Source organism: Pelobates fuscus, chromosome 3, assembly GCF_036172605.1.
Source record: "Pelobates fuscus isolate aPelFus1 chromosome 3, aPelFus1.pri, whole genome shotgun sequence".
Lineage (NCBI taxonomy): Eukaryota > Metazoa > Chordata > Amphibia > Anura > Pelobatidae > Pelobates > Pelobates fuscus.
Window position 1 is genome coordinate 354,015,119 of NC_086319.1, and position 24,655 is coordinate 354,039,773.

The 24,655-nt window shown below is 42.0% G+C and overlaps 1 protein-coding gene across 1 annotated transcript in view; it reads left to right on the top strand.

Annotated features, from left to right (window-relative positions):
• LOC134601264 (cytokine receptor common subunit beta-like) overlaps positions 1-24,655 on the top strand; it is a 98,316-nt gene that overhangs the window by 12,437 nt on the left and 61,224 nt on the right. The window contains exons 2-5 of the mRNA XM_063445734.1: positions 8,370-8,523; positions 8,908-9,037; positions 10,478-10,647; positions 23,724-23,881. Of these exons, the coding sequence (XP_063301804.1) occupies positions 8,457-8,523; positions 8,908-9,037; positions 10,478-10,647; positions 23,724-23,881 (525 nt within the window). The 5' untranslated portion in view covers positions 8,370-8,456. The remainder of the gene's footprint in view (positions 1-8,369; positions 8,524-8,907; positions 9,038-10,477; positions 10,648-23,723; positions 23,882-24,655) is intronic.

The window sequence follows — 24,655 nt, forward strand, 5'->3', positions numbered from 1 at the left end:
GCTTACTAGTAAAGTCTTTCGATACATTGTGAACTGTCAGCAATTCACTGTTGATGTATTATTTTGAGCCACAATAGCAGAATTTGATTTGTTTGATATTTCAATTCCGTGTTCAGTTTGGCAGTATGTTTACCTAATATGTTCACATTTTATTTTCAATTTCCAACTATGCATTGCCTTTAGTGAATTAACCTGACAGAGTTAAGTTTATTTGCACAGTCAAGCGGCATCCTGTGTGTAATACACAACAGGCATAAAGAAAAACAGTTTGTACAATAAAATGACTTCCTGCTAGCTTGCATGATAACTTTTCAGATTACGCTGAATAATAGCTTAACCCTTAAAGTACAGTTTTGTTCTTGATCATATTCCTATTAATCCCAGTACAAAATTGTCAAAAGAGGGGCAATAATTGGGGAGGTGGGGAGCTGGAGGCATGGTAAAGCAATGCATGTTCATGGAGGTTTACATGAATTTCTGAATAATATTTTACAGCTATCTATGCAACAAACTGAACCATTTAGAACAACAGCACTGCATTTTATTTAGAATACCTATTACCTATTTTCACAATACATGTAAACGCATTACTGTGATCTTTGTTGCTATGGTATATATCCCAAATGTCGCTATTTAGGAGGGACAGTCTCTATTTTTGTCCCAAATCCATCTGTCCACCTTTCTGTACTAATGCCCCTCTTTTGTAGAAGCTCAGTATTCTTAGTGTCTCAGAGCCAATCAATAATGTCAGCAATAATAATCACTGTAATGTGTCTGTTAACTAGAATAAATGTATTTAGAAATTAGTCTGTGTAAATAACATACATTGCTCTTGTTCTAAATCACATGTTAATTGCATAAATTACTGTCAGTAAGCCACATTTTCTCAGAACAGTCTCGCCCCAGGCATCTGTGCATAGTATGCCTGTGACCAGGACCGGACTGGGGATACAAAGCAGCCCTGGAAAAAAAATCTATGCCATATTAGTCGCATGTAATATGTAAGGCTATGTCTTGCCACCCCAGATGATTGAGTAATATATATATATTGATACACAGCCTCAGAGACAAACAAACAATCTCACTGATACACATAAGCTCATTGACATAAAAACACAAGCTCACTCACTAGCAGGCGCACACACACACGCACAAGCAAGCCCACTCACTGGCAGGCGCACATACACACAGCTTAATGTAGAGGTTCTGGTGTGCATAGCCTGTCCCTGCAAGCTGTTCAATGTAAACACTGACTTTTCAGAGAATAGGCAGTGTTTACCTTGCTTCCTAGTGACAGACACTCAGACGGTCACTACAGGTGCTTCCTGTTTCAGTGCGGATTGGCTGAGATCATCAAGCTTGATGATCTCAGCCATAGGGGCAGGGCCAGTCGAGCGGATGACCAGCACGATGTGGGAAAAAAAAAGGTGAGTAAAAACACTATTTTTAAAAACACACACAGACACACACACACACACCTTGACAGACACACACATACCATGACACAGACACACACACACACACACCATGAAACAGACACACACATACATGACCGACACACACACACATACCATGACAGACACAAACATACCGTGACAGACACACACACACACCTTGACACACACACCATGACAGACACACACACACACACCATGACACAGACAGACCTAGACACACACATACACTGTGGCACAGACAGACACACACAATGACACACACACCATGACACACAGACACACCATGACACACATACACACACACCATGACACAGACACACACACACACCATGACACAGACACACACACATACACTCACACTGACACACATAATTGCTACCTGTGTGCAGACAGCTGTCTGTGCTGGCAGCCGCAGGGGGAGCTGTGATGGCGGCCGCAGGGGGAGTTCTAAAGGCGGCCGCAGGGTGAGCTCAGATGGCGGCCGCAGGGGGAGCTGGCTGTGCTGTCTCTCCTCCTCAACGCGCAGCTTAATGAGACCGGGGCCAGAATATGACGTCATATTCCGGCCCCGGTCTCATTAAGTAGCGCGTGGAAACAGAGACAGCACAGCCAGCTTCCCCTGCGGCCGCCATCGGTGCTCCCCCTCCGGCCGCAATCACAGCTCCCCCTGTGGCCGCAATCACAGCTCCCCCTGCTGCCGCCATCAGAGCTCCCCCCGCTGCCACCATCACAGATCCCCCCGCGGCCACCATCACAGCTCCCCCCACAGCCACTATCACAGCTCCCCTGCAGCCGCCATCACAGCTCCCCCTGCCAGTTGTCTGCCCAGCCCCAGGTGCCGACGGCCCACCGGGAAATTTCCCAGTATCCCGGTGGGCCAGTCCGGCACTGCCGGTGACTGTGGCAACCAGAATCAAAGGCTGCTGAAAACGAATATTGCCAGCAGGAAGAGAGTATTCCGGGTGCCTGATTGACAGTCCAGGAAGGTGGACCTAAATACAGAAAACTTTTTTATTTTTTATTTTATTTTTTTCATCTCCAGAAAGAAACATTTTTAAAATGAAAGGCTGCATGGACAGGATATTTGCACCATAATCACTTCAATGTGGTGCCTAGACACTTCAAGCGCCTTATTACTTCATAGTGTCACAGACCGTGTTCTACTGAACTGCCTGCTAACTTTCTATGAGCATAAGATTTAGTGTTCTCTAGGTTTTGCTTCATCTTGTTTTTGCAGATATCCTCTTCCTTTACATAACATGACAGTAAATGATATGCCTTGGACTTCTAACACTTTTGTAATGGTGTTGCAACAGCCAGTAATGCTAAGGATAATTGTTACGCAATAGTCTTTACTACTAATGATGCTCATCCAATTACCTCAAGGCTTTCCCTTTGAAGAGATATGTTTCCTATTCCTTAATAAATGATTTTAACACAATTTACCATTAATATATGCTTTGGACTATCATCTGCACAAGCACTAGCTGGGAATCCATAGAGGGCAAACTGGACTGTTGGGTAATTCAAAATTGTCTGGTGTCTATATTCATATAAACAGAGGGTTTAAAGGGCCTGACTAAAAATATTTCATGTTCAGTCACAACATCTTGAGTGAAAGGTTATGCCCTAACTAGTGTTCACAGTTCCATAATCTTTAGAGTAACCTGAATGTAACTGGGTCACATAGCATTGGTATTGAATAACGAAATACTGTAATTCCATTTTGATCTTAAATGCAAACTTATAGAGTATCATTCACCTAATGCTCAAAAATGCTATTTTTATTTCATAAAGAAGAATTATCTCACGTGTGTATTTGAAAAACTGTATCTATAATGTATTTTTTGTTTTTTTAAATTAGCAAATTATATTGTTTCTGTACTTGCTTATCAATGGAATTTATGCAGCACTAAGTAAGCAGTACTAACATGGGTATTGAGGCGGACTGGAACTTCAGTATTTCACAAAGCTAGATATTAAATATGTTAATACGTTAGTTTTGCATAAAGATAGATTTTTAAAAACATAATTTTGACTGTGTTGGAATTTATTGAACTTCCAACACAATCAACATATTTCATTAATTATATAGGGCCATTTTAATGTGTCAATATGGGCACCAAGACCACGATATGGCAAAAGGTTGCAGTCACTACCCCTGGTTCTTTGCCAAAGCATTTTGAGTAACTTGACCAAAGTTGAGGTTCCTCAAGGTGAACTAATCAGTCAATGAATGGCTTTAAATATGAATGAAATTAAGAAAGTGGAACCTCCTCAAACTGATTGTTTCTGTTTTTTTTTTTGTTCTAAACATATTTTTATACATGACTTGAGTTGTAGTCCAGCAGGTAGGCTTCCACAAAAGCAAACTGACAGCATGACTGCTGACCCATTCTCCTTATACCTTCCCGTTGCCCTCCCAATAAAACACCACACACTTTTCTTGTGGATAAGGGCAATGGCCACAGCTTTATTAAATCAAATTCAAAACCAATAACCATAACCTGTCAGCTGTTGGGCGGTTAACCCAACAGACAGTTCTCCACCTCTTTTATCCAAGAGCCTCAACAGCCGGCACTTGCCATCAGCCCTTGTGCGGTCTGTCGTCTCCCCAACTCGACTCTGTGTCTTACTCCTTTACTCCCAGTTGCACTGTCCAGGGATCCCGCCAAGCTGTGACAAAACAAGAAACAACAGCCAGACACCAAAACAAACAAACCAACACATACATAACCAAGGGGAGGGTGGGTGGGAATTTTTTACCAGTTTCCTTCAGAGTCTCTGCTGACTGGTAAGTCTCCTCCCCACTCCTTTCCCCAAACCCCATAACTTTGCAACATTGTATACACTTTAGCCCAGCCCCCCTTGCATACATGGGCAGCAGTCATGATCCCCCTTCCCAAGGTATACAGGGGGAAACTTGACTGCTGACCCATTCTCCTTATACCTTCCCGTTGCCCGCCCAATAAAACACCACACACTTTTCTTGTGGATAAGGGCAATGGCCACAGCTTTATTAAATCAAATTCAAAACCAATAACCATAACCTGTCAGCTGTTGGGCGGTTAACCCAACAGACAGTTCTCCACCTCTTTTATCCAAGAGCCTCAACAGCCGGCACTTGCCATCAGCCCTTGTGCGGTCTGTCGTCTCCCCAACTCGACTCCGTGTCTTTCTCTTTTACTCCCAGTTGCACTGTCCAGGGATCCCGCCACCGCGATGCCCCTCCCTGCGCGCTACGCCGCGCCGGCATCGCGCCCCCCCGCAGACAGTGTGGCCTCCACTCCCGATTGTAAACCCACATTGAAGACGTCCAACCCAATGGGAGATAAATGAACCCCGTCCTTTCTCATAACATTTGCATTATTCCCTTCTAGCTCCACATGCCTAATAACCAACCCTCCCAGCCGTCGCCAAAATCTGACGCCACTTTTTGAAAAGACTCCAGTAGCACCGCACATTCCCTGGATCCACTTGGCCCCACAAACAGGAAGTCATCCAGGTAATGGGTCAGAGATGTCAGACCCGCCACCTGGGACACCACCCATTCTAGGAACGAAGCGAACATTTCAAAATACGAGCAGGAAATGGCGCAACCCATGGGCAAACACATGTCAAAGAAATACAAACCTTGGAAATGACACCCCAACAAATGGAAACAGTCCGGGTGCACCGGAAGGAGGCGAAACGCCGCTTCAATGTCCGACTTCGCCAATTGGGCCCCCGTTCCAGCGTCCCGCAGCAATTCTAGCGCCCGATCAAAAGAGGCATACCTGACCCTAGACACCTCCTTGTCAATCCCATCATTCACCGACCCGCCCGAGGGGTACGACAGGTGGTGAATGAGGCGAAAAGAGTCCGGCTCTTTTTTGGGAACCAAGCCCAGAGGGGAGATCCGCAAATTGGGAAACGGCAGGTCATCAAAGGGGCCCGGCATACGACCCAGCCGAACCTCCCTCTCGAGCTTGTCTCCCAAAATGGTTTCCTTCCCCACCACCGACCGCAAATTACCCGCAAAGGTCGGTACGGACGAAGGCACAAAGGGGATCCAAAACCCAAGCGAAAACCCGTCCAATAAAACTTGCGCTTCTCGACGTCTAGGATACCGGTCGAGCCACGGCCGCATCCTTTCCACGCTCACCGGCGTCCTCCGACCGAGGTACGTCGTCCTTACCCGCGCGGGGCCCCTGCTTCCCCTTCTTAAAACATCTCGAGGCCGGGTGAGCCCCGCCGCAGTGCGAGCACTCATGTCGAAATCTACAGGACCCATACCATCGGCAATCGCTCTCGTTAAAGAGCCAGCATATTCCTTTTTGCGGTCCCGCCGACGCTCCAGCGTGCGCGACGGCGGCTCCCTGAAAGGGGGCCAGGCGACAAGGGGTCATCAGCAGCAGCCATAGGCTGCCATCCTGCACCCCGAAATCCATCCCCGGACTCACCGCCATTTTCTGGCGAAACTGCGGGTCATAACGAAACCAGCACTGACCCCCATAACATTTATAGGCCCCCCAAATCAAATCTAGGTATCCGAATAACGACGGGGCCCGCTCTGGCCACCGCCGCGAGATAATACCCGCGTACACACAGAAGCCCTGGAGCCAATTCCCAAAGGTACGCGGCAACTGCTTACCTTTTTCACCTTCCCCCATCTCCTCTCGCCGCGGCCTGTCCACCGATTTACGGTCCGTAGAGACCAAGGAGAGGAGATCCACATACTCACCCCTTAGAATTTTGTCCTTGACGTCCACGGGAATGTGCATCCCCAGGGGTGACAACTCACACACCGGCAGGCACGGGCCCGCTACGCCCGCCACGCCTGCTTGATCGACCGCCACGGGTGAGGGTACTGAGGGAAAAGGGGGGCCCGCACCAGGCAGCCTATCCAGGACAAGAAAAAAGAAGAAAGAAAACCAAGGTACAAAATATTGTGAATCACCAAAGTGATAATGTATGAATGAATATAATACAAACTGCAGATGTGTAGAATTATACGGATTCAAAATAGTATCTGCAAAAGATATATAAACACTACATAGGGTAATATTGTAAGAGACCACTGAGAAGTATGGGTGGTAGAACTCACAAAATTAAGTTGAAATCAGGCGTATCTCCCTCTATATTGGGGAACTGGACAGTATAGAAGATCTCCAGCGATGAATCTCAATATGAGATGATGACAAATCTTCTAATGCACTCCAAATACAGAAAAGAAAATAGATAGTGCAGATGGTATAAAAAATTAACAATTTAATTGCATATATTGCACTTACAATGTGTCAGAGTAAAATCAGCTTGTCTAGACACTAAGGTGGTATTCATAAGCAGCAACTGAACCAATCAGGATGTAGGATCAGGAACAGTAGTAGCAGCACCAAACAATGTACAAATAAAATAAAGTTCGGTATAAAAAACGAATAAATAAAAAACAAATAAAATAAATAAATAAAAATAAATAAAATAAATAAATAAAATAAATAAATAAATAAAACAAAAAAGCCTATCCAGGACAGCCCTCAACAAACTAACCACTTCCCCCTGTCCCTGCCACCCTTGCCCGCTACCTTGAGCACCCTGTCCTACCCCTGACCCCCCTGCTAGCGCATCCCAAGCGCTAGCGCAATACTCACTGGGTGTTGGGGCAGGACCTGGCCCTGGGACTCCATGGAACTCCTCAGCATCCGATGCCGACTCTGTGCTCTCTTCTTCCGAAATTTCCGGGGACCCGCGGTAGCCTGCTGGGTCCTTCCGCGGTCCAGCTCTCTTTCTTCCGGTTCCCACTTCCGGCGCACTCTGCAGTCGCACAGCCTGTGACGTCCGCGCTCTTCCCCGCGGCAACGTCACGTGCCCGCTGTGCATGATGACATCCATAGGTGGCGCACGCACGCTACGTGCCATGCGTGCCGACGTCACTACCTGTGGAGCCGGAAGAGAAGCGCGCGGACTGCGTGATCTTCTGGTGATGCCGGCGCCATCTTCCTCACCGCCATCTTGGGCCCTCTCCACTCCGACCGGCCGGGATCTTCTCCGCCTACCTCCTTCCAGCGCTGGGGACGTTACCACCACAGCTCCGGCACCTCCGCTCTCCCGATTCCGCCGACTTCTCCGCTCACCGTGTCGCACCGGGCTCGGCGATAAGCGTGACGGAGGCCGCGACTGCCGGGCCCTCCGCCCGCCAGCTCCATCCACCAACACCGTCTCCTCGGGGCCAGTCCCAGGGACCGCCGTAACACCGGACACCAACGCCTCCAGAGCTCCCCGACCATGGGAGACCTGGTATTCCTGCAGCAGCCTCAGCAGGTCAGGTTCCGACATGTGTGCCATGCGTGCGGGTATGTGGAGGGGGGGCACAGGGTGACAGGCTGCAATTCAGGGAACTAACTAACTTTCTTTTTCTAACAGGCCTAATCCAGCCAGCACAGATTTTTTTACCAGTTTCCTTCAGAGTCTCTGCTGACTGGTAAGTCTCCTCCCCACTCCTTTCCCCAAACCCCATAACTTTGCAACATTGTATACACTTTAGCCCAGACCCCCTTGCATACATGGGCAGCAGTCATGATCCCCCTTCCCAAGGTGTACAGGTGTAAACTGAATATCTCTTAGATACCCATGCCTGGTCCTAATTTCTGCAGTCTCACGAAGATCTATGTGAACATGATTGTCTGAAAGTTTTGATCTGGTTAGAGTTGGTAAGAGGATTTGTAGGAAATACTGAAAGTTCAAAAGTAAATATCCTTTTTTTTATTTATTTTTTATAGTTTTGTATATCTTGTAGAATACATGAAAATAAATGTGTCAGTGTGACAGATCCGTTTATTTATCATCATGAATATCAATGGTGACGTAAAAATATAATCACAAAATGTCCCATCAAACATATTTAGCATCCTTTTTGTCTTATATTGTTTGCAGGTCTCTTAATCATGTGCATCAAAGCAGTCAAGTATATGATTGACACTCAAGATAATCTGCAGTAGAAGTACAAAACTGTTTGCCAAGATGAACGCCTGCTGCAGTACAACAACACTATGTTACATTGTATTCCATCTTCTGTATGCCGTTAAAGGTAATAATTAATAATAATTAATTTAATATGTATGGTCTTGCAGTGTGTATTGTTCTTTATATTCATTGGAATTGCTAATAAACAATAATTTTGGAAAGAGATGGTTGTCGAACACCAATCCACAAATTTTTGGCCATGTTGTCTAAATTGCAATGACCTGCACTTAGGCAAGTAATTGCATATTATAATTTTTTCAAAATATTAAAATCTCAAACAATATATCATATAGATATAGATCAAACAATAAATCTAAAAATAATTAAATATTTTTAAATATTAAAACATTTTAAATGTTTTTATCCAGAAATATTAAATAATTTGAAAAGCTTATCACTGAATCAAGGCCTTAGTGTCTTAATATTTTCTCTATTTTGATTTAAAAAGGAACAATTGTGATGAACAGCCTGGAATGCTACACAGACTTCAAATCAGAAGAAAGCTGCACTTGGACTGTAAGCAGGCGTTCCATGAAGTTTGTAAATATGAGTCTGTGTTACCGTGATGATGAGAAGAAGTAAGTCTATATGTGAGCAATGTATTGGTTGCTGCTTGCCTTTTATAAATTACATTTATCTTATGCTCTTTATATTGATGCCTTGAATATTGGGATGGGCATCAAGCCAACAGTGCATGTTACATTCTTACATTCTTTTTGCATTTTGGTCCAAGGTTTCAGGTTTGACAAATCCTGCTCATCACTTTATAAAAATAAAAACTTTGACTTCTGGGAACTCAATGTTTTTAGTAGAAATTTCGTACTTTGTTTTATCAATCTTTGGGGTGGCCCTGACGATTTTATTGAAATGCATTCCTTTTTACCAAGGACCAAGAAATCTCAATGGAATTTGCTAAACATGTCACCAACCGTGACCAATGCTCCCAGTCATAGCTTATTTCAGTTTTATCTGGATTAGTAGATGATAGATGAATCAGTCAGTAGCATAATAAAACTTTGCCTTAAAACATATGACCCATTTGAGTTTAATTAGGACATTTAATAGACATTATGGATTGATTTGATGGAATTGAGCAACACTGGAATTTTCTTTATAGAGAATGTTGATGAGCATACAAGGGAAATGAAAAATATTTGCCTAATAGCTGATCGGGAATAAGTTTAAATCTCAGATTTCTGTCTTCTCTATTTCGGGTTAAAAAATACAATTAATTTGTCATATCCATTCAACTCCATAAAAAGACAAAATAAACAAATGCATCTAGTAAGGAGTACATAGAGCTCAAGTATAATTTTTTCACACTTTGTAAAACTTAAAATATTAAGTCTGTAGCCAAAAGAGCATTATTACAAATTAACAGCATAAGTTTTGGCCTTGTAAGCTTGCTGTGCTTTTCTCCGTATTCAAATCTCTACTACTACTAAAAAATTACAAAAAATAAAAAATAGAATAATCCCTAAAAAAATGGAATAATCCCACCGTTTTAGCCACTTCATCTCTTTTCTACACTAGAAGTACTCTGAGTATGTACTTGATTAAGCCAATAAGAGATTAGTGTGACCTAAGTTGCTGGCATGTCTTCATACCACAACCAATCACTGTCTTATTATCTGCCTACTTTTCCCTTGGCACATGTTTCAAATACTATACAAATAATAAGAGGATGGTGATTGGCTGCGGAGCAGAGTGAAGTTGGCAGCTTACTTGTTATTGGCTGAACTCCCTGATCTTGCAGATTCCTGTGTTGCTCTATAGCACAATGGCATTTGAAATGATCCTAGTTTAAAATAGAATAGTGTACTATAACTATGTCGTTAAGATTTCTGTATCCTGCTGAAAATGTAATAACGTTTATTTGAAAATTTAGGAGCAGGAAATTTCTCTTCACCTGCATTTATGTAAAAAGCAATAGTGAATATCTAGATCAGTTATTCTTAAATTATATTATGTTTGTTTATATTGCGGTATAAAACTTTTTTTTATAATCTTAATTGTAGATGCAATATCTGTCAAGACCCAGAAGTGAAAGAAGACTCCTCCCCTTTTAGTATCACATTGACATGCAAACAAAACCTTTTTGCACAATTATTCACCTTTAACACAAAATTAATTCATTCATTTCTAAGTGATCAGAATCTGGACATTCAACTCAATTTGTCTGGCAAAGGTAAACTGTTTTAATACTTTTTAATTGATTTCATCCAAGTCTGTTTTCAATCTATGTTTTTTTTCTGCAAAATCATTAAAAGGCTGCACAGAAAAACAACTATTTGGATGGTTTAAGAAACCACCATTTAGTGTTTAACCCCTTAAGGACTGAGACAAATGTACATGTTGTGAACAAAGCAAAACGTAAACAAAACCTGGCATTTGCGCTATATGTCGGTCCAACCGTAATTCATCTCTTTCATATTAAATGCACCCCCCCTTATTATAGATCATTTTATTCAGGGGAAACAGGGCTTTCATTTAATATCAACTATTTAACTATGAAACATAATTTAATATGAAAAAAATGGGAGAAAATAAGAAATGTTGTTATTTTTTTAGTTCTACATGAAATTTTAACTGTCAATGTCATAATACTGTTTGCTTTTACTGCAATACAATACACATATTTGTATTCAGCAAAGTCTCACGTGTAAAACAGTACCCCCTATGTACAGGTTTTATGGTGTTTTGGGAAGTTACAGGGCCAAATATAGCACGTTAGATTTGAAATTAAATTTGCCAGATTGGTTATGTTGCCTTTGAGACTGTATAGTAGCCCAGGAATTAAATTTACACCCATAATGGCATACCATTTGCAATAGTAGACAACCCAAGGTATTCAAATGGGGTAGGTCCAGTCTTTTTTAGTAGCCATTTGGTCACAAACACTGGCCAAAGTTAGCGTTAGTATTTGTTTGTGTGTGAAAAATGCAAAAAATGTAAATTTTGGCAAGTGTTTGTGACTAAGTGGCTACTAAAAAGGCTGGACATACCCCACTTGCAATACCTTGGGTTGTCTACTATTGCAAATAGTATGCCATCAGAGGGGTAATTTTCATTCTTGGGCTACCATAGGGTCTCAAAGGCAACGTAACTAATCTGGCGAATTTTAATGTGAAACAAATGAAACACAAGCCTTATATTTGGCGCTGTAACTTTTGAAAACACCATAAAACCTGTACATGAGGGGTACTGTTGTACTCGGAAGACTTCGGTGAACACATATATTTGTGTTTCAAAACAGTAAACAGTATCACAGCAATAATATCGTCCGTGTAAGTGCTGTTTGTGCGTTAAAAATGCAAAAAACTTCACTTTTACTGGCGATATCATCATTGTAATACATTTTACTGTTTTGAAACACTAATATTTGTGTTCAGCGAAGTCTCCCGAGTAAAACAGTACCCCCCATGTACAGGTTTTATTGTGTCTTGGAAAGTTATAGGGTTAAATATAGTGCTAGCAAATAAAATTCCCTATACTTTTGGCATGGGTTGTCAGGCAGGTCCCGCTAATTGTAATTAATTAAGATACCTAATTGTGTAAAAATATTACGTAAATATATGTATATATACACGTGTGTGTGTTAGATACATAGATATAGATATAGATATAGATATATACACACAAAGTCAGGAGGGCTGCACTCACCTAAACATGCATTTATTACAGGGTGCTACTGGGACCAAAATACAAAACATACAAACCAGTGCACTCGCTTATTAACTAAACACCTCACCTAGGTAAAAAATAATAGGGGTTTGGTTACATTATATGATCATACATTGCATAAGCCTGCCAACTGCATCAAAGTACCCCATTCTTGGCAGGTCCTACTCTAGCAGCCTAATGTTTGCTCTTATGAGATTAATCCACTTACTTGCCTTGACTCTCTGCAAGTCAAGGCTAAATAGGACTCTCTGCAAGTCAAGGCTAAATAGGATCCTGGAATGAGACACCTGTGACAGGGAGGGGTGCAGTAATGCTTCCAGTAAGTGGATTAATCTCATAAGAGCAAGCATTAGGCTGCTAGAGTAAGACCTGCCAAGAATGGGGTACTTTGATGCAGTTGGCAGGCTTATGCAATGTAGGATCATATAATGTAACCAAACCCCCATTATTTTTTACCTAGGTGAGGTGTTTTTAAATTGTACATTTTAGGATTTGAAATCACTGTTTAGTAAATAAGCGAGTGCACTAGTTTGTATGTTATATATTATATATATATATATATATATATATATATAATTTTTTTTAAATATTTTTATTTATATATAGGTATATATAGTGGTATATACGTATATACGTATATATACGTATATATATTATTTTGTTCTATGTGTATTTTGATATAAATATATATATATATATATATATATATATATATATATCACAATACAGTTAGAACGAAATAACACACATCTATATATTTTTTAATTATTTATTTTTAATTATTTTTTTATTTCATTTTTTAACGTATTTACATATTTTTTATATTATATATAACAATAATTATATATATATATATATAATCAGTATCAGTCTACGTGTAATTTGATATTAATATATATATATATATATATATATATATATATATATATATATTAATAGTAAAATACACCTAGACAGTGTATGTGTGTGTGTGTATATGTGTATATATATACTTAGATCATATATATAATATGTATATATATATGATCTAAGTATATTATTATTTTTTTTTTACACTGATTAATTTAATTTTATCACTTACACTTTATCCCAAGGTGTGATGATACTGCCTAATATCGTCCATGGGTCTTCTTTATACATAACCTGCACCACTAAATGCTATGACTCCTCTTTGATAGCGAGATATACTGAGCTGATATCTGGTTACTATATGATATTCTATCCATCCAGTCTTCGGGCAATACTCTTCTTAGTAGTTACTCTATAGAGGGCAATGAATAGCCATATCTTGTGAGACCTCAAGGAAAAGACAACCAACCTCTTTCTTGGCAACTCCTTAGAACTCATACTCTGTTTATTGTATGTAGAGCCAGCTTACATAGATCACAGCATAGAGTAAAATAAACATTGCACAAACAATTTCACCAATGGGAATAGAGCACATGACACCGGAAAAGAAATATAAAGCAACAAAGTGATTCCGTACACTAGTTCTCACCCTCCACCTCCTCTGTGCCAATACATCCTGACAACAAACAGTTATCTTGATTGGACCCACTGTCCCTGCAGAGCAATCTCAGGTTACATAAACACAGCCCTTTGCTGTAGTAGATAGACTTGCTGACTCCCATAGCAGGACATTACTCACAGTCAGGGCCGGTGCAAGGATTTTTGGCTACACAGGCGAAGATTAATTTTGCCGCCCCCCCCCCCCCCAACACGAATAAGATGTATCTTTAGCGGTGTCTCATATCCAGCCTTTTGAAATCCCCATGTAGTGTATTGTACCCCCCTTTAGTGTGACTTACACCCCCTTGTATGTCTCTTACAACCCCCATGTGTATCTCCTTTCCCCCCCCCAGCCCCTTTGTGTGTCTTTCTTTCCCACAGCCCTTTTCTGTGGGTCTCTCCCCTCAGCCTGTTTTTTTGTGTGTCCCTCTTCCCCTCAGGCTCCTTTGTGTAACTTTTCCCTCCCAAGCCATATAGACATAGATATATAGCTACACACACATACAGGCACATAGTCACAGAAATATGCAGGCACACAATCAAACAAACACAGCCATACAGGCACACAGTCATACAATCAACACATACAGGTACACAGACATACAGTCATACAGACACACAGACACTGGCATATAGATAAATAAAGACACAGTTATACAAACATACAGAGACATGAAGATGCAGGCATATAGAGACATACAGAACAAGGCATACAGGCATGCAGATACATACTTACACAGGCATGCGGGGACATATATACACAGACAGTCACACAAAGATATACAGAACAAGGCATACAGAGACATATGGATACGGTCATACAGAGACATACAGACACAGGCATACAGGGACATTCAGAAACACACGGACACAGTCATATAGAGACATACAGACACAGACAGACATAGTCATACAGAGACATGTAGACAGGTATACAGAGCAGGGGCAGATCCAGAACCTAATCTTAGATGGGGGGGAGGGGGGGTAGTGAGTTTTAGTGGGGTTCTAATTAAGGAGGCTCTAATTAAGGAGTTAAGGGCTGTAGTAGGGGGACAGGGGCTGTAGTTGAGAGTTAGGGGCTGTAATTGGGGGCTTAGGAAATGTAGTGGGGAATTGGGGCTGTAGTAGGGGGTTAGGGACTGAAGTAGGTTGATGGCTGCAAGTGGGAACAGGGGCTGTAGTGTGGGGATATGGGCAGCAATTGGGGGAGAGGGGCTATAGTGGGGGTAAGGACTGTAGTAAGGGAATATGGGCTGTACTGTTGTTATGGGGTAAAAGGGAGTGGAAGGGATGTGAAGTAAGGGAGTTAGAGGCTGTAGAAGGGAGTATAGGGGCTGTGGTGGGAGCAAAGGGGCAATGTGGTTGGAAACGGGCAGTATGGTGGGAAACAGGGGCAGTAGAGGGGGACACAGGGGCAGTATGGTGTGGGCACAGGCTGTAACGAGGGACACTGAGGCAATAAAGTGGTGTCACAGGGACAGTATGGTAGGGGGTAAATGGGAAGTAGAGGGGGGGACAGGGGCTGTTGAGGCGGGTAGAGGAAGTAGAGGGGTGAGACAGGGGCAGTAGAGGAGTGTGAAAGGGGGGCAGAGGCAGGGGGCAGGGGCTGTAGAGGGAAATAGAGGAGGCACAGGGGATACAGAGGGGGGCACAAAAGCAATAGGGGGGGGCATGGGCAGTATAGTGGGGACAGGGGCTGTAGAGGGGGGCATGGGCTGTATAGGGGGAGCATGGGCTGTATAGGGGGAGCATGGGCTGTATGGTGGGGCAGAGGCTTTAGAGGGAAAGAGGGGCTGTAGACAGGGCAGGGGCTGTAGAGGGAAATAGAGGAGCTGTAGAGGGGCAGTATGGTGGGGCAGGGGTTATGGAGGTAAAGAGAGGTGCTGTAGAGTGGCACAGGGGCAGTAGAGGAGGACAGGGTCAGTATGGTGGGGGCAGGGGCTATAGAGGTGCTGTAGAGGGGCACATGGGGCAGTATGGTGGGGCAGGGGCTATAGAGGGACGTAGAGGGGACATGGGCAGTATGGTGGGGGCAGGGGGAGTATGGTGGGGGCATGGGGAGTATGGTGGGGCAGGGGCTGTATGGTGGGGGCAGGGGCTGTATGGTGGGGGCAGGGGCTGTATGGTGGGGGCAGGGGGAGTATGGTGGGGGCAGGGGGAGTATGGTGGGGGCAGGGGGAGTATGGTGGGGGCAGGGGCTGTATAGTGGGGGCAGGGGGAGTATGGTGGGGGCAGGGGGAGTATGGTGGGGGCAGGAGGAGTATGGTGGGGGCAGGGGCTGTATGGTGGGGGCAGGGGGAGTATGGTGGGAGCAGGGGGAGTATGGTGGGAACAGGGGGAGTATGGTGGGGGCAGGGGCTGTATAGTGGGGGCAGGGGGAGTATGGTGGGGGCAGGGGGAGTATGGTGGGGGCAGGGGCTGTATAGTGGGGGCAGGGGGAGTATGGTGGGGGCAGGGGCTGTATGGTGGGGCAGGGGCTGTATAGTGGGGGCAGGGGGAGTATGGTGGGGGCAGGGGGAGTATGGTGGGGGCAGGGGGAGTATGGTGGGGGCAGGGGCCGTATAGTGGGGGCAGGGGGAGTATGGTGGGGGCAGGGGCTGTATAGTGGGGGCAGGGGGAGTATGGTGGGGGCAGGGGCTGTATAGTGGGGGCAGGGGGAGTATGGTGGGGACAGGGGGAGTATGGTGGGGGCAGGGGGAGTATGGTGGGGGCAGGGGCCGTATAGTGGGGGCAGGGGGAGTATGGTGGGGGCAGGGGCTGTATAGTGGGGGCAGGGGGAGTATGGTGGGGGCAGGGGCTGGAAAAAAAACGTTTTGATTTAAAAAAAAAAATGCTACAAGTTTTTCCCCCACCCCCTTCCCCTCCCAGAGACTTACCTTGGGCCAGGAGGGAGAGACTTACCCCTGGTGGTCGGCTGGGACGGGCTGCAGATAGAGTCAGGACTGCTGGGGAGTCTGGGATCAGTAGAAGTCCCGCCCCCTTCTGACATCATCAGAGGAGGACGGCTGACTTCACTGCCAGGCTCCTGCTGTGTGCTGGCTGCAGGGAGAGAGGTGAGATGACAAATCCGAGTCTCCAGCCAGAGGCAGGGGATTCGGATTTTTGCGCCCCCCTCCTCTGGCGCCCTAAGGCGGCCGCCTGTGCCGCCTTATGGACGCGCCGGCCCTGCTCACAGTGTAACATTTAAAGGACCACTATAGTGCCAGGAAAAGGATCCTCCTCCTCTCCTCCCATTCAAATGAATGCGCATGTGCGGCAAGAGCTGCGCGCGCATTCAGCCGGTCTCATTGGAAAGCATTATCAATGCTTTCCTATGGACGCTTGCGTGCTCTCACTGTGATTTTCACAGTGAGAATCACGCAAACGCCTCTAGCGGCTGTCAATGAGACAGCCACTAGAGGATTTGAGGGCTGGATTAACCCATATATAAACATAGCAGTTTCTCTGAAACTGCTATGTTTATAAAAAAAATGGGTTAACCCTAGCTGGACCTGGCACCCAGACCACTTCATTAAGCTGAAGTGGTCTGGGTGCCTAGAGTGGTCCTTTAACTTGATTAGCCCACGAAATAAATTCAACAGCTGACTATACTTTATGCCTTCATAAAGAGCGCCTGTCCTCCCCCTCTGTTGACCCACAGCTGCATATGCAGACACACACTATTCTATGTATAATACAGAGATGCCTGTAATACAGAGATACCCATGTACATGGAAAACAGTCACAAAAATGGTACCGTGAGCTTGTGGTTTTCACCAAACAAATCAGGCCTCCATCACATGAGAGATTTCTAGGATATGCACAACATTCTCAGTGAAATCAAAGAGAGGATCATAATTCGATAATTCAAGGATTTCAGTCTTTCATTTGCAGGAAACAAAGGCAATTGATCATATATTTACTTATTTCTATGCTTTATATTTCTAATGCAGCAATAAAAATGGGGTTGTCAAGTCAAGACTGAAGTATCTCATTGAGGTACACCTTTTTCCCCTCCTGTCTTTGTCCCAGGAGATCAACTGGATTATATACACACACATTCGCACAAAATAAGTATAGGACTAAGATAAGATCAAAGCTTGATTGGGAATGAAAAATAATATTTTCCCTTAAAATGTACGGGCTATATTGTTTGACTTCCAAAGATGCTTTATAAATATTTCTTGCTTCCGTGAAAGAAACAGAAGTGTATTTTTAAAATATGGTTGTTATTTTAAATATTGTAACTCAAGTTATTTTCTGAGAGAGCTCGGATTGATGAGGTGTGAGGGAATAGGGTCAAACATGGAGGTTGAGAGGTTAGAAGAACGGAGAAGAGCAGAGTCCTCATGCATTATGACTAGAATAAAGCAATTTAATGAAGGAATGGGTATGAACAGCAGCTGCATAACAATGTTGTCATTATGTGAAGGTGTTTTGCTTAATTGCCTTAATGTTGACTTTTTAAAAGGTGAATCAGGTTCTGGGTTAAAAAGCTATTGTACAGGAGAGATCTCTGTGGGCAGAGGATGGCAGTAGGGAATGGATGTTTGGGATTGTAAACAAGCAATACTATAAGCAAATTTTGTATTTAGAGGTGTCGCTCAGATTATTATTTTTTCCATTGTTAATTTTTTTTTATTTCTTACACACACAGAAAAAACAACACAAGCCATAAACAACAACAAAACACAATAACATAAAATTAAATAAAATAAAAATAAAAATACATAAACAAAATAAATTCAATTTTACTTTTCTTTGCTATTACCTTGATTTAATGTATAATCCTTATATTCAACTTATACCAGTATGCAAAGTAAAATTAATTGACATTGACAATTAGTTCTTACTCACAAGCGGAATGCTCAGCATATTCGTCCTGTTTTAACAGTTTTAACACTATTTTACCTAAATCTTTCAGCTTTGCAGTCATACCCTATCAATTATTCATTAATATGCAATAATGTACATGCTTTAACCTCATATCTGTTTTAGGCTATTCCTCCTTTTGCTATAACCTCTATTTATACCTTACACCTAACCAATCTTGCCATGCTTTTTCATGGCCACCTTCTCTTCCTTCTATTTTATTTACTATTCTCTCATATTCATACGTCTTGTCTACTCTTTCCTGCACTTCCAAAATATATGGTGGGATTGTTTTTTTCCAATTTTGAGCAATGCTTATTTTTGCAGCGATTAATATATGAATAATAACTACATTATTTTTTATTCGACTCCACTCTTGGTATATATGTAAAAGATAGAACTCAGGGAAATTTGGTATCACTGTATCCATTCAAATTTGAATTACTAATTTAACATCGTTACAAAACTGTACAAGACGAGAGCATCCCCCAAAAATATGTAATAAAGTTCCCTTCTCCCTTTGACACCTCCAGCACCTGTCGGAGGCAGCTTCATACATTCGAGACACTTTTGCGGGAACTAAGTACCAACGCATTAATATTTTGCTATAAGCTTCCCAATATGTAAGGCTGTGAGATATTTGTTTAGTAATTTTTATAGTTTGATACCAATGGGATAGATCAAAGGTTTTTGATAGGTCTCGTTCCCATAATATCATATAAGGCAACTTTTCTTCCCCATTTACATATAAAAGGCTTTTGTAGCATATTGAAAGAGGTTTACTCTCCATATTAGGGTTCAAACAGAATTTACCCAACCAAGTCACTAAGGCCATATCTAATTTTAACAGCTTATTTTCTAACAAAAAAATCTTGATCCTTAAATACGAAAATACCTCTTTATTCGGAAGGGCAAACTCTGCCTGCAAACTAGGATATGATTTGAGCCCTGCCTCATTATATAACATATGCACTTTACTAATGCCATTAGTTTCCCAAGTATTCAAATTTAAATCTTGTATAAAGTACTTTATTACATATAATGGTGCTAAGACTAATAGCTTTACACCTTTTAGCAATTTAGGAGTCCATTTTGACCAATGATAGAGCATTCATTTTGTCGTAGAAAGCATGTTTTTGCCTATTGACCCATTCATTAAGGTCTCCCATAAAAGCTTTTCTATTAAATAGGGTTTAGCGCAAGCTTGTTCCAGTTTTAACCATACTGGTGAATTTAAACGGAAAAGTACTGCCAAAGCATAGGACAACATAGATGCCTGATAATATTTAATAATGTTAGGAATACCCAATCCGCCTTGTAGATATGGAAGCTCTGTAAGCCTAGCTGCCACCCTTGGCGGTTTTTTTTTTCCATATGTATGAGTTAAACATAAGTTGAAATTTTTTTAATAAATTTTTTGGCACAGCCATAGGAATAGTTCGAAAAAGATACAATATATGGGGTAAGGCCATCATTTTAATTGTATGTACACGCCCTAACCAAGATGTCCCCAAAGTCCCCCAATTTTCTAACTGATCTTTTAATTTATGTAATACAGGAATATGATTATGCTTAATTAAAAGAGAGCTCGTTTTAGTAAGTTTTATCCCCAGGTATGTTAGAAAATCTTTGCGCCAATCGAACGAGTAAGTACCTGCTAATTGATTTATCTCCGTTTTAGGTACACCCAACGGTAACGCCTGGGTTTTTTTAACATTATTTTTATAATAGGAGATCATACTAAATCTTTCCAACAGTTTAACTAAATACGGTAATGATTCTTTAGGTTTTGATACAAATAAAAGTGCATCATCAGCAAAAAGAGCTAATTTTTGTTCCCCAATCGGGGTATTTAACCCACATATACCAGCATGTTGTTTTATGTGTCTAATCAAGGGCTCTAAGGTTATTATAAAAATTATTGGGGAAAGTGGGCACCCCTGGCGTGTTCCATTTGAGATCTCAAATTTAGAGGATATAAAGCCAGTATTCATAACCTTCGCTGATGGTTTTGAGTATAATGCCATAATATTGTTCACAAAGGATTGTGGAAAATTGTATTTCTTGAGGACATGCTCCATATAACCCCAATTCAAACGATCAAACGCTTTTTCAGTGTCCAAAGCAAGCAAAATCCCCTGATAATTATTAATACTTGCCCATTCTATAAGATTAATATAATGTCTTGTATTGTCCTCTACTTGTCTACCTGAAACAAAACCAGCTTGCTCCTCTGAAATAAGCCCCAATAGGATCGGTTTTATTCGAGATGCCAATACTTTAGCATATATTTTTATATCTACATTTAAGAGTGAAATGGGCCTGAGGTTAGCGCATTCTGTTGGTGGTTTACCAGGCTTAGGAAGGGTTACTATAAATGCCTCTAACATTTCCGGCGGTATCGCATTTGGTGTTTTAAAGCTATTAAAAAGCTTCGTAAGAAATGGTGTCAAGATCGGTTCCATTTTGATATAATAATAGTTAGAAAAACCATCTGGCCCTGGTGCTTTATGTTTGGGAAGAGCTTTGCTTATTTCATCTTCTATAAATGGCTCCACCAACATCTGTTGTTGACTCACTGAAATTTTAGGAAGATCTATTTCCTCCAAAAATTTCTCTATTTCAGAGCCAGAAGGCTGTAATATATTTGAGTCTTCCGTTAAATTATACAGTTTCCTATAATAACCTGCTAATTCAGCTACAATATCTTTTGGGTTAAATAATTTACAATTATTCGTCGAGATCATATAGCATATTAGCTAACATTTTTCCTGCTTTATTGCCATGAATATAAAATTTCTATTTTAATGCTCTCATATATTTTTCTGTTTCTGCTAATGCCAATACATCGAGTTCCTTTCTTACTTTAGCTATTTGACTACCATACAATCTATTTGGTTTAATTTTATTTTCCTCTTCCAATTTGGATAGTACCTGAAGTAATCTTAAACGTTCAGCATCCATTTTCTTTTTACTACTAGCCCCTGATTTTATAAAAAAGCCCCTCATTACAGCCTTTTGTGCCAACCATAACGAGGAGGCTGCTATATCATCCTTGTCATTTTCCTGAAAATATTTAATGAGAGCCTCCTTAGCTTCTAAAAAAATTTTTTCATCGTCCAACACTGCCTCGTTCATTCTCCACGACCCCATTCCCCGTCCCGGGTATTTAGCTTGAAATGTAACTATAACCGGTGAATGGTCTGACCAAGTTCTAAGGCCGATGTGCACTTCTAATATATTATTCAAAGTAGGTTTATCTACTATGCACATATCTAACCTTGAGTATGTCATATGTGCAGAAGAATAAAACGTATAATCTTTACCCGATGGATACAGACATCGCCAGGTGTCATATAGGTCGTAATTATTGATCAATTTCCTTAATTTCTCACTATTACTAACGGCCAAGGGATGAGGGCTTTTTTCTTCTGTTCTAGAGATATCCAGTGTTGGATCTAGGGTTGTGTTATAATCGCCACATATTATCAAATGGCCCACACGCAACTCCAAATTTTTTTTTAATGCTGCCTTTATAAATTTTATCTGGAAAGTATTTGGGGCATATAAAGAAACCAATGTAATTTCAATCCCGTTCAAGGAGCCTACTAATATTAATAACCGTCCCGCCTCATCTGTATATTGTATATTCACTTGAAAACCCCAATCTGCATGAACTAAAATTGCTACTCCTTTAGTTTTATTGGCTGAATATGCATGCTCAAATTATTATTATTATTATTTTATTATTTATTTATGTAGCGCTGTACAATGGGTGGACTAACAGACAAGTAATTGTAACCAGACACATGGATGCACAGGAACAGAGAGGTTGAGGGCCCTGCTCAATGAGCTTACTTGCTAGTGGGGTATAGTGACACAAAGGGTATAAGTAGGGGTAGTGAAATAGGTTGTGTGACAGACCACCGTCACTATGTACCATGCCCACTGCTTATTTGTGTGGTTTCCCCTTGTATCCTGTGTTTCCCCATGTAATTTTATGTCTTTAGTGTATTGTGCAGGAGTGGGGCTTGGGGGGGGGGGGGGGGGGGGGTGCAGCAGCTCTGTAAAGTATAGAAGTGAAATGTATTGCTCTGTGCCTATCCCCCTCCCCCTTGCTTTTGTGAGTGTATGGTCTGCCTGTATCTCTCCCCCTTCCCCCTTTCCCCCTCCCTTTTCCTGGCACAACAGGACATGGACACAGGGACACTGCCAGCTCAGGTTGCAGGGGCTGCTGTGTCGGAGACCCCTGGTTGGAGTCTGTGCATGTAAAACCATGTGTGACTTAATTGTTGTAAGGGTTCTTGAATGGCTAAAGAAAGGCATTAGCGGAGGTAACTGGTCGGATTACCCGGGGATCTGCTACAGGTTGCTAGAAATAATAATAAAAAAATAAAAAAACCTCTAACAGTTTAAATGATATGCTTTCCTGAAGAAGTGTGTTTTCAAAGATTTTTTTTGAAGGAGTGGAGACTGGGAGAAAGTCTAACAGAGAAGGGAAGGGAGTTCCACAGAAAAGGTGCAGCTCTGGAGAAGTCTTGGAGGCGAGCATCAGATGTGGGAGTAGGGACACAGGATAGACGTAGGCCTTCGGCAGAGCGTAGGGGCCTCGACGGGACATACTCGTGTATTAGGGAGGATAGGTAGGTTGGAACAGCATTATGTAGGGACTTGTAAACAAGCACCAGAATCTTAAATTGAGCCCTATATCTAACTGGTAGCCAATGTAGGGACTGACAGAGGGGGGAGGCGTGGGAGGTGCGTGTGGACAGGAAAATGAGTTTGCTGCCGCATTCATTATAGATTGCAGCGATGCATTTTGGGAACACATTAGACCACAGAGAAGGGGATTGCTGTAGTCAAGGCTAGAAAGAACAACGGCATGGACCAGTACCTTAGCTAAGTCTGGTGTTAAATAGGGGTGGATGCGAGCTATGTTTTTGAGATAGAAGCAGCAGGATTTGGCGATCAACTGGACATGAGGGGTGAAGGAGAGGTCAGAGGGGATGGTGGCGCCGTTGACTTAGAGGGATGTACATGACTGTCATACAACCTTTTAGTGGAAGTTGTCTGAGTGCATATTTGGCCAGCATAATTTATATTTAAAATGTATTTTCACAACAGCATCATTAAATATTATAAATTATTATAATTGCATATTTTAGCTCTTTTTTTTTAAACAAATGTTAAATGTTTTTGTTTTTTTCCATTTTTAAACAGATGCTTTACAAGAGGAGCAACATAAACCTGAACTTTATTCTACTGATAAAACTCACTTTCTACACTTACCAGATATAAAATACCTATTCCAAACACATCAATCTGCAGAAAGCCTGCAGTGTGAAGTCCAGTACAGACGAGAGTTGGAGACATGGGAGGTAACAAGGAATGCTTGTTGTGTTGAAGACATAATAGCAGGGTTTGGAGATTGTGTTGGACAAAAGTCATGCAGGAAGTTGGGAGTGGTGGAACAGGACTAAGTTTATGAAAAAAAAAAAAAAGATGGGGTTTAGCAAAACATGCAAAGTGTAACGATGAACATGAGTCATTTTATTGAAACGATTATGATCTCAATATTTTGGCTCGACTACTAATCTTCTTTCTCCTCTACGCAGTCTGAGCAAATCTATTGGAGGTGGTAGGGGTATATATATGATATTCACTGCAAGCTTTGAGTTGCTTCTAGGGAGATAGTAGATTCTATACTGTGGTCTATGTGGCCTCTCTTACAATAGAAGGGTAAAGGACACAAAAGTGGAAGCGAGAGGGGGAGCAAGTCACAAGATACTTACAATTACGTATCTTAGGTATTCAGTTAAACCATATGTCCACACTGTGTTAAGCCCACCACAATTATTATTAATGTTATTATGTTATTATTTATATAGCGCCAACAAATTCCACAGCGCATTACAGTGGGTGGACGAACAAACATGTAGTTGTAACCAGAGAAGTTGGACATGAAGGAACAGAGGGGTTAAGGGCCCTGCTCGATGAGCTTACATGCTTGAGGGAGTGGGGTAAAGTGACACAAAAAGTTAAGGATAGTATTAGACTAATGACAGTTGCAAGAGAGGAATCAGTTGGGAGCTATTAACAGTTTAATTGATACGCTTTTATGAAGAAGTGGGTTTTTAATGATTTTTTTTTAA